The sequence below is a fragment of the Gracilinanus agilis genome, chromosome 2 (assembly GCF_016433145.1).
Source record: "Gracilinanus agilis isolate LMUSP501 chromosome 2, AgileGrace, whole genome shotgun sequence".
Lineage (NCBI taxonomy): Eukaryota > Metazoa > Chordata > Mammalia > Didelphimorphia > Didelphidae > Gracilinanus > Gracilinanus agilis.
In genome coordinates, this window is record NC_058131.1 from 710,794,419 (window position 1) to 710,805,500 (window position 11,082).

General features: G+C 49.4%; 1 protein-coding gene across 1 annotated transcript in view; it reads right to left on the reverse strand.

Moving 5' to 3' along the window:
• Positions 1-10,881, reverse strand: part of UBE2D1 (ubiquitin conjugating enzyme E2 D1) — a 35,033-nt gene extending 24,152 nt beyond the window's left edge. The window contains exon 1 of the mRNA XM_044659221.1: positions 10,412-10,881. Coding sequence (XP_044515156.1) covers positions 10,412-10,435 — 24 coding nt within the window. The 5' untranslated portion in view covers positions 10,436-10,881. The remainder of the gene's footprint in view (positions 1-10,411) is intronic.
• Positions 10,882-11,082: the final 201 nt, after the last annotated feature.

Sequence of the window (11,082 nt, forward strand, 5' to 3'; positions counted from 1 at the left end):
CAAGGCTCTCTGTGTCAAGCCCACATAATAAAAATACTATTGAGAGGGCCCTGGCTGAAATTGAAATTGCACACACAGCATTATTTACAAAAGGCACACAATATGCCAAGTGTTCTACATTAAACAAATCTAGCCATGGTCTCTGCCTCTGAGGAACTTAACATGGAAAAGCAGACAAAGTAAACTGATGCAAAGCAGGTAATCAAATAAACGGGAACAGGGCTGGCCATGAGAGAGAAGAAACTGCCAGGCTCCCAGAAGGCAGGCTGCCCACAGCTTAAGGTGGTTTGTGGGATTTTTCTTTTCTTAACCCGCTATAAAACTGTCTCAGTTACCTATCATCCACCCTCAGCTGCTCTGGTCTGAGGGTAGCAAAAATCACTCATCTCAAGCTGTGTAAATGAAGTCCCCAAACCTATCAGGTGGCCCCTTTGGTTATTTCTTGGCCTCCGGATTTTCGGCCAACTTTAATCTCCACATTCCATACAAAGTAAAGGCCTAGCGGCCCAATGGGCAGTGATGTTTCCGAGTACTCTTTTAATTGCACCCAGAGCCTCAATGACTAGAACGCCTACTATTGACTCATTTCAGAAAGCGTCAGTCAGTCCATCCAAAGGCAGCTAGCTGCGGCCACAGCTCTCCTCATGCCCTCCCACTCCTACAACAAGGGAACAATTCTTACTGGATTTCCTGGCCGGGTGTTCCCACTACAGGCGCGTATGAGCTCTGGCTGGCCACTCATACAGAAACATTTCTTGTCCTTCCAGCTCAGCCGCCGATGGATGGATTCTATACTGCGCACAGGACCAGAGTGGGCAGAAACTCTTTCAGATACAACACTTGAATGTGGTCACGGCAGAACATCTCCAGATCAAACTGCTGCCTGCCTGACCTTTTCCCAGGCAAATGCAAACCACTGGAGTTGTCCCATCATTTCATTCACTGTAGGAATCAAACTCGGGGTTGGCAAACCTGGCTCACCACTAGCCAACTGCCCACCAGAGAAGAGGCTCTTCTCCCAATTCTGCCAGGCCTTGGTGGGTCTTTCCCTGGGCGAGTATATCCGGTCTGGCCATGGCGGCTCCCAAAAGCACCGACAATGCTACACTTGGGAAGAGAGGAAAGCAGGGGATGGTGGTCGTGGCTCCCATCAGATCCACAACTTGCCACCTGGGTAACTGGAGCAATTCCGGGGAAGAGGAAAAATTCCGGGACCTGGCCTTGTGTGTGTGGGAGTGGGGTGAGAGAAGATGGGAGGGAAGACACAGCTTTCTGAGGTCTGGCTGCTGTAGAGAAGGACAATCTGGGAGCTTCCTATTGGACCTAATTATTCCTGTGAAAGAGATGGCGCATGGAAGTGGCGGGTAGCTGGCCCATCTCAGGCTCAGGAAGATGTGGGTTCAAAGGCTTGCCTCTGTACGTACTGCAGCTGGGACCCCAGCAAGTCCCACACCTTCAAAGCACCAGGCAGCTCTCGGATCCTAATTGGCTGAACAGTGGCCAGCAGAGCTGCAGCAGTGAGTACCTCCTTGCCAGCGGGCGCCAGGCCTATCTATACCCCCCAAAGATGCCTCAATCCTTTTTTTTTTTTTTTAAAATAAGAGGAAGAAGACCCATTTGCACAAAAATATGTATAGCCGCTCTTTTCATAGTAGCAAAAAACCGGCACTATCCACGCATTGGGGAAGAGCCAAACAAGTTTGGGTTTATGAACACAGTGGAGCATAAGAAATGATGAAATGAAAGTTGCAAAGGAACTGGTAGAGAGTGAAGGGCACAGAAGCAGAACCATCTAGGTAATGGGTTTTTTTTCCCCTTTCTGTCTCATTGATTCTAAGGCAGAAGAGCAGCAAGGGCTAGGCAAACTGGGGTGAAGTGATTTGCCCAGGGTCACCCAGCTAGGAAGTATCTGAGGCCAGATTTAAACTCGGGTCCTCCCCACTCCAGGACTGGCACTCTTATTCATTGAGCCACTAACAGCCCCTCGATCTATACAAGCATAAAGACAAATACTTCAGACAGACTAGAGAGCTCTGATGGATGTCCCGGATTCCAGAGGCTGCTGAGTAGTCATGATGGACTTCAAGCGCTGCCTGAGACATGCAGTTTGGACATGGTCAATGTAGGAATTGGTATTTGCCAAAGATTTTCTTTTTCTTTCTTTTTTTGAATTATTCAGCTGGGGGGAGGGGTGGGGGTGGAGAAAAGAAATATTTATAGAAAAAATGGAAATTTTTAAAAATGGAGGCCATGGCGTGACCTTGAGGGGTGACATAAAGCAGAATGGAGAGGTTTGTCCCCAATACAACTATGCCTTCTCTGCACTCATTAAAAATTGCAGCCCCTGGCTTCAGAGTAAGCATATAACCTTCTCTTTTCTGCTCTGGCCATTTACCCCTCAGAGCAATTCTAGCCTGCTATGGCCCAGGCACCCACAGCAGCAGCAGCGGAGGTGATGGGTAGGAGGCTGCTGAGAAAATCTCTCTGCCTGCTTCTGTCTGTCTGTCTGTCTGTCTCGGTCTCTGTCTCTGTCTCTGTCTCTCTCTCTCTCTCTAACTCTCTAACTCTACTTTGTGGCTGCAGAAGGGTAGACCTGGAGTTCCAACCGATTTGGGGGAGATCGGACAAGGATGGGCGGCCACTGCAGATTTCATTTCCCTCACTTTCCCCCCTTTCCCAAATGACCCTCTTTCTTTCGAGGACACTTCCATCACCATAGTCATGCAGGCTCATTCCCTGGGTGGGCAAGCAGATGCCAAACTAGGCTGGATTTATCTTTGCAACTTTTCTCATATCCTGTGCCTCCACCTCCTTTTTTTTTTTTTTTTTGTTAAACTCTTACCTTCTGTCTTACAATCAACACTGTATATTGCTTCCAAGGCAGAAGAATGGTACTGGATAGGCAATGCATTTAAGTGACTTGCCCAGGGTCACACAGGTAAGAAGTATTTGAGGCTACATTTGAACCCTGGACCTCTCATCTCTAGCCCTGACTCTCAATCCACTGAGCCACCCAGCTGCTCTCTATTCCCTTTTTACTCACAGTGCCCAGGCCTGGGTCAGGTCCCACAACCTCTTGCCTGAACTAGTGCTGTTTTTTCCTGCCCGCAAATCCCAATCTTCCCCCTTATCCTCACACCAATCTCTCCTACACACACCCAGCAAAGTGACGTTGCCAAAGCTCAGGCCTAAGCACATCTCTCCCTACTCAATCAATTCCAGCAGGTTCCTTTTACCTCTAGCATCAAATGCAAACTCCCAAACTGAACATTTAAAGCTCTTCCCACTTGTCTGTCCTACCTTTCCCCATCCAATTCTACAGTCCCTTCAAACTGGCCTCCTAGTTGTTTCTCTCACACTTATCTGAATGACTGAAATGGCCAGATGCAAGCAGGAAATTAAAGAATTCAAACAACCCATCAAGCACGCAGAGAAAAACAAAGAGCAAAGGGCTGGTGAAACCTTTCTGCTGAGGGGGCAGCTGGGTAGCTCAGTGGATTGAGAGCCAGGCCTAGAGACGGGAGATCCTAGGTTCAAATCTGGCCTCAGACACTTCCCAGCTGTGTGACCCTGGGCAAGTCACTTGACCCCCATTGCCCACCCTTACCACTCTTCCGCCTTGGAGCCAATACACAGAAGTTAAGGGTTTAAAAAAAAAACAACAACAAACAACTTTCTGCTGAGTTGAAATTAGAGAAAATTGGCCTTTTCATATTGTTTAGCATCTTGTATGTGGAGTCTCACACACCAGATGACCCTCCTGAAAAGCTATTCCATTCACAAGCTATTAGGACTTCTCATTTCATTGCTGCCATGGGTATCTTTCAATAAAAAGTTATCTTAAAAAAAAAAGGATATTCACTTATTTAATCAAATTAGCGAATAAATTAGCGATTAATAATTCTTTACAAAACTGATCTGTGCGCCAAGGCACACACAGGGAGTTTTAAAAAATAACAGAAATATATTCAATGTTGCTCAAGATCAAAAAATGTTTTCTGTATCATTACACAAAAGTAGAAAATATTTTTCAAGCTCTCATTTATTTCATTTTTATCATCCTTGTCTGTTTCACAATATATTAAGACAAAAAGAATGCAATTATATTACTTACAGATATATTGAGCACATGTACACAAAAATGAACATAACTGAGCTTTCTACCTCACACACAACAAACCTGAGGATTATTTTTTTTAAACCCTTACCTTCTGTCTTGTCCAGGGTCACACAGCTAGGAAGTATCTGAGGTTGGATTTGAACCTAGGACCTCCTGTCTCTAGGCCTGGCTCTCAATCCTCTGAGCTACCCAGCTGCCCCCTTGAGGATTATTTTTAAAAACCTACTAATAGTTAATGCTGGTTGAGATGGGATTTTTATGTGGGGAGAACATTAGGTGAATTAAAAAAAAAAAAAGCTATCAAATAGAGCCAGGTCTGGAGATAGCAGGCCCTGGGTTCAAATGTGGTCCCAGATAATTCAAAACTATATGACCCTGGACAAGCAACTGCCTAACCCTAACCTCACATTTGCCTTGGAACCGATTCTTAGCGTTGATTCTAAAACAGAAGGTATGGTGGTGTTTTGTTTTGTTTTTTAAGAGAGAAAAAGGCAAATAATGTCAATAAAAATTTATTTTTAAAAATAGTCAATACTGCTCCTTTACAAGAGGAGACATTAGGAGGAAACATTGCATCTAAAAGCAGAATTTTTTGTTATACTGATCAGCCTGGTTGAATTATTTTCTTCTTCCTTTTGTTATAAGGGATGGTGTCTGAGAGGAAGGAGGAAGGATAGAAAAGGAAATCTAGACAAACACAAACATCAAAAGGGCCAAAGAGGAAACCCAAAGATTTAGCAATAAAATCTTTTTAAAAGAATCCCTGTTTAGGGGCAGCTGGGTAGCTCAGTGGATTGAGAGTCAGGCCTAGAGATGGGAGGTCCTAGGTTCAAATCTGGCCTCAGACACTTCCCAGCTAGGTGACCCTGGGCAAGTCACTTGACCCCCATTGCCCACCCTTACCGCTCTTCCACCTAGGAGCCAATACACCGAAGTTAAGGGTTTAAGAAAAAAATAAAGAATCCCTGTTGTCGAGATTGTTAGAAGATAGTCTGATTAATAATGAACTGGGCCTGCCCTCATGGAAAACAAGGTAGATTGGTGTGAGAACTTCCAACTGAACTTTCTATATTCTTTGACACTAATTCTATCACCAGGTAAATGCCAAGAGAGTTAGTGAGAGAGAATCTCTAACAAAATGTGCCCACATCCCACCAACACACAGAAAACAAAAGCAAAGAAATGGCAAAGGTGAAGACTCAGAGAAACTTGGAAAAGTTCTAATGAACTGATGCTGACAAGGGTCAACGCTGCCACATGCACAATGGCAAGAAGATGTAACAGAAAACAGCATTTGGAAACACCAGAAGGCAGATCAGTTCCTGTGAGATGTAGAGAATCGGATTTGACTGGAGGGGACCGAGGATGCCCTGAACTTCTCTCTCTCCTCTCAGGAGACCAGAGATCAGTAGGAGGAGAGGCCGCCACTAGACACAGCAGGTCCGTTATTTCACCTCACTGTACTTGGATACAAGAGAGAATTCTAGGAAGGATGGGAACCTTGGAAAGGAACAGCATTTTTTTTTTAAGTATCAAAAAAAAATCCTGTAAAAATAACAAAAGATGGACTGCTGGGTAGCAACTGGAAGAGTGCGGAGGCTCGTGTGGACCTGGGTTGAAGTCTGGCCTGTAAGCCATCTCTCAAGGCTGCTCTTCCACTACAAGCCACCTCAGGCATTCCTACCAACTGTTTTCCTGTCTACCTGCTTCTTCTAAAGCTGGTCACGGCGGATGCTCTGCATTTGGAGAGGGTGATGGCGGACCAGACAAAGGCTACCCAACACTTCCATTTTTAGTGGAAAACAATAAACAATGACACTTTGTATCAGCAGCAATGCAGTCAGGGCTAGTACAAGAATGTATCACATTGGGTTTGCTCATGTAGTTTTCTAAATAACAAAGTAAACAGCATGAGCTTTCCCAACAGCCTTTCCTCTCTGTCTTTTTGGAGGACCAGGAAGCCATGATTCTGAGCTGAGCGGGACTGAGCCTAAGCTATTGCCCGAAAAGAACGCCAAGCTAGTACCAACCATGAAGGCTTTCACGAAGACAAGTTTGTGAGGAGCGCCGACACTGCAGAAGAGAAAGCTTTTTTGGCCTTATCGCAGTGCAAATGTGTTCAATAAAGGCCAATATTTCAATTCCGGCTTTTGAAGGATGGAAGTAAGTCCTGGCCATCAGGTCTACCTGAGTACCTCCACACCCGATTCCACTGTACCACTGACTAAACTCTCTGTAAATACATCTCAGACAGCCCTACCTAGAAAAAACCACTAGATTATTTTTACTACTGGGGATTGCTTAGGAGGACGCTGCCCTTCCCTCCACCTCCCCACCCCGCAAAAAAACTGCCTTCCAACGAAGCCTTGAAGTCTTTGGCTATAAATAGCTGGGCAGGCTAGAAGGTTCAGCTGGTTACTACTAGGAAAAATGATTAGAGAGTAAGATCAGAAATGAAGAAGAAAAGAGTTCAGGAAGGGAAAAAAAAAATCATGCCAGCCTCCCAGAAGAGAGATAGAGAAAAAGAGAGAGAGAGAGAGAGAGAGAGAGAGAGAGAGAGAGAGAGAGAGAGAAAACAAGAGAACGGATGAGAAGTCAGGAAAAATCATTCAAACATCAAAAAGGTCAAAGAGGAAACCCAATTTTTAGAGGGTCCTCTAAAGCCAAAGTCAGTCCAGCATGGACCCAGATCCCTGCCCTCCTCCGGTACGGGAGGGCTTAGAGACAGACTCCCAAGCCACCTCGGCTAGGAGAACCAAAGCCAAAGCCAAAGCCCAGGGCGGTAAATTATCAGGTCTTCAGTCTGATGCAATCCAAGTGCCATTCTGCCCATAAATGTTTATCTAGCAAATTAAGTATGTAAAAGTACAGAAGTTCTTTAAGAGAACAACCCAAGCATCAGGCCATGACCTTTAGAGTAGGCTGATGGCTGAGAGTTTGGTGAGGACTTCATGAGTACCAAACACTCCTGCAAGGATACGAGAAGGCCCCAAATTCAGTGGAAGATCCCGGAGGCCAGGGCAGGTTTGTCTGTTGAATTAACTGATGTATTTTCTGCTTACATTCACTTCAGCCAACGAAGCCCCTATACCAGCTGACTTGAGGCAATTCTGCATCCTGCTAGGTCTGTTTTTTTTTTTAAGCAAAATGGGCTTATTTAGGTGTACGCTATTAATAGCCGGCCCCAAGGAGGAAGAACTGAGGAGCCCTGCGTCAGAACTCGTCAGCTACAGGAGTTTCCCACATACCATTACACTTTTAAAGGAGGGGGAAGAAGGAAAAGCTATCAGAGGCAAAAGAAAAATCAGATTTGTTAGTTATAAAGGTCTGACTCCACAAAGGAGCCTAGAAGTAGGTTTTTAGATAAGCGAGATTTGTTTCTCACACTGGATTATTTTTAAGTCATCCCTTGGCCCCTCCCTTAGAAGAACTGGGGAATTTTCTTTTTCCAAGACTGAAATGTTCCCAGTTAGAAGGCTCTTCCTCAAATCCCCATCGGCTTGACACGAGTGATTATTATCCAAGGCAAGGAGGGGCAAGAATCAGCTGTTTGGATGCCGACTCATTTCTACAAATTGGATATAAGGATGACTTGTGAAAAGGCACAGCCTTAACAGATTGGGGACACGAGCTCCACACAGCAATAATATCAAAGCCTGTTACAGAAGGAAAAAAAAAAACGTACGTGTGTGTGTGTGTGTGTGTGTGTGGTGGGGGGGGGGTAACGAACCTATAAATTCATAGGCCGCCAGGTGGTATACAGCTGGATCTGGAGTCAGGATGACCAGAGTGCAAATCCTGCCTCAGACACTGGCTAATTGTGTGACTCTTGGGAAGTCTGCCTCAGTTTCCTCATCTGTAAAATGAGGAGCATAATAACATCTACCTCACAAGAATATTAGGAGGACCAAATGAGATCCAATTTTTTTTTTTAAACCCTTAACTTCGGTGTATTGGCTCCTAGGTGGAAGAGTGGTAAGGGTGGGCCATGGGGGTCAAGTGACTTGCCCAGGGTCACACAGCTAGGAAGTATCTGAAGCCATATTTGAACCTAGGACCTCCTGTCTCTAGGCCTGGCTCTCACTCCACTGAGCTACCCAGCTGCCCCCAGATCCTACTTTTAAAACCTACAAGGACTACATAATTCACAGGTACAAACAACCCCATTAAAATGAGCTCAGTACAGAGTGCGAGAAAGGTATCCACAGGGTGTAATAAGGCAACTCCCCAAATTATTCTAAGCTACTCTAAGCCCTCTTCATTTTAGGAACAAAGTCTGGGTTCTTCTGATCATTAAAACAGGGAGGACATACACAAAGCATATGGGAAAACTCGGCCTCGGAGGAAGAAAATGGAATTTACATGGAAAACGGACCCGTTTGGCCCAAGCAGATTCCATGCTAAGTCATTGAGGACCTGAGCAAAATAAGGCCTGGAATGCCATGATCAGTCGGAACCCCTCGGAAACAAAAGGTCCGGCTTGGCTGCATCCAGCTCAGGACCCTTCCATGTGCAGTCCAAGAGGAAGCGCTTCCATCAACAGTAACTGAAAACAAGAGGCCCGTCTGCCAGCTGCCCAGCTCGAGATCCGGCCGCTGCTAAGCGAGTGGGAGATGCTCCCTGGATTTGGCCTGCCCTCCTCCGAAAGGGGCCGGAGCAGGGCTCCCAATACCCCCAAACACGCCCGCAGAAACTCTCTGGCAACTTTGGCCAGCTGCGGGAGCACAGCTGGCGGGCCGGCGGGAGGTGTGGAGTAGGAGCAGGGCTAGGTATGCCAGAGAAAAGGAGGCCAGTCATGCGGTGAGGTCAACAGATGCACGCTGCTATCCGGGCAGCATGGCATGACGCAGAGGAAGGACTCCCATGGCCGGGGTGGATCCTTTAGGGAGGATTTACAGAACAGAGACAGGACTCACAGGGGCGGGAAAGGGAGAAACGGAAAAAAGGCTGCCCACCGCATCCCCATTTTACAGATCAGAAAGGCGAGGCTCGGAGAACACAGGGAAGTGCAAATAGTCTCACATACAGAGTTTTCTGCCCAGATCCAGAACCCAGAGCTCCTTCCGGCTGCCTCCGGCAGTGAGGAAGCCCTGATTGTATTGCAAATGTAGAAGTATCCGCCTCAGAAAGCCAGAAGGCGGCCATAGAAAGGAGCTATTCCCACCCCCCCTCCCATACTACAGACAAGTAGCCCCCAAGCCGACTGATCAGCGAGTTAACCATCCAAACAAGACCTGAGCAGTGAGGGCCGGAAGGGACCCCGGAGTTCCAGGGGTCCCGCCTGGCCCTTCTCCGAAGCGCTGGACAGGATCATTTTCACTCAGAAAGCGACAGAACACCGAAAGGAATGGTTTTCCTGTCCGAGCTCCAAGAGGTGATGGAGCCCTGGTTAAGCGCCCCTGGTCCGGCCTAACCCCTTCTTCAGCCAGAGGAGAGGGCTCCACACCTAAAAAGTCGGGAACTTTGGTGGTGCCAAGAGGGACTGAGGCCCAAAAGGGGGCCTTAGAGAATCCTAAGGACGGGTTCAACCCCTCCTTCCCCCTTGCGGGAGATCATTTGGCCAAATGACTTGCCCAAGGTCACACAGGTAAACAAACCAAATCCCAGCCAGCCCAGAGAGCTGGTCGGATTTCGAACGATCGTGCCCGGAGTCCTTGGGCTCCAAGAGGGCGCACGGAAGAGCTGGCCGCCTCCGTGCCCTGGCCGCACTTGGGGTGGGGGGCTCCACGAAGCAGAGGCCCAAACTTTAGAGCAAAGTTCTTTGGCCGGCCAGGAGTGTTTGGGGGAAGAGGCAGCCTGCTCGGCCTGCGTGTCTCCTCCGCCCCTGAGTGACCCTCTCCCGTGCCCCTGGGTCAGATCGGGCAGTAGGCAGCGAGGTAACCCCAAGCGGGACCCGCAAAGAGCAGGGGCAGGAGGGCGGGGATGGGCAGCCCGAGGCCTTCAAACTGTGCCCCGAAAGGGGCTCCTTCCCAGCCCACGAGGGGCCCGGGCGCAGTGAAGAAAGGAATCTAGCGAGCCCGAGGCACCGGAGGCCTGCGCTCCCACCATGCCCCCCCTTCCCCGGGACCTCGGGGAGAGCAGCCAGATTTTAAGCCCCACCCCGTGGGATCGGGAGGGGGAACCCCAAATCCAATCCGGCCCGCGGAACTTGGGGGGAGGTGATAAACAACAATAAAAGCCACCTCCTGCAGCCGGCGCCCGGCACAGGTTATTTGCAGTCACATCTCCGGCGCCGGGAGGGGTCCCTTCTCCGGCCCACCTCCCCGGGATGCCGAGCTCTCGGACACCCACCTTCTGGATCCGCTTCAGCGCCATGGGTCCGGGGGGCGTTGGGCTCCTCCTGCCTCAGGCGGCCGCTGGGCTGCGGGGCGAGGGCAGCGTGCGTGTGCAAGCGCGGAGCGTGAGTGTGAGGCACGCGCGCGCACCCCCAGGCGAGCGGCCGTTCGTTCGTCCCTTCCCGACGGACACGGACTCCCCCGCGGCTCCGGGCGAGCCCTGCGTGCCTGCGTGTGCGAGCGAGCGAGGAGCAAGTGGGGAGCGAGTGAACGTGCGTGTGTGCGTGCTGCGTGCGTGGGAGCGGGCGGGCCGGGAAGCGGAGGAGATCGAGAGCCACAGCAGTAGCAGGAGTGAGAGAGAGCGAGGGGCGAGCTCAGAGTGTGCCGCGGGCAGGCGGGCGGACGGACAGGCGGCGGGCGGCGAGCGGGCGGGGGCTCTTTTGTTTCCGCTTCTGGGAAGGAGTCTGCGCCCTCCTGCCCCGCCCCGCCCCCGGGTAGCCCCGCCCCTGAAGCCGCGAGGCCTGCTGGGTCTTGTAGTCCAGCCCCACCGCCACCACCCACCCGGCCACAGGCACCCCCCAACATACATACACACATACAAACATACACACACCAAGCCCCAGACTCTTAGAGCCACAGGCACCTGGGAAAGCCGCAGGGAACCTTAGAAGCCCTCGAGGCCAAGGC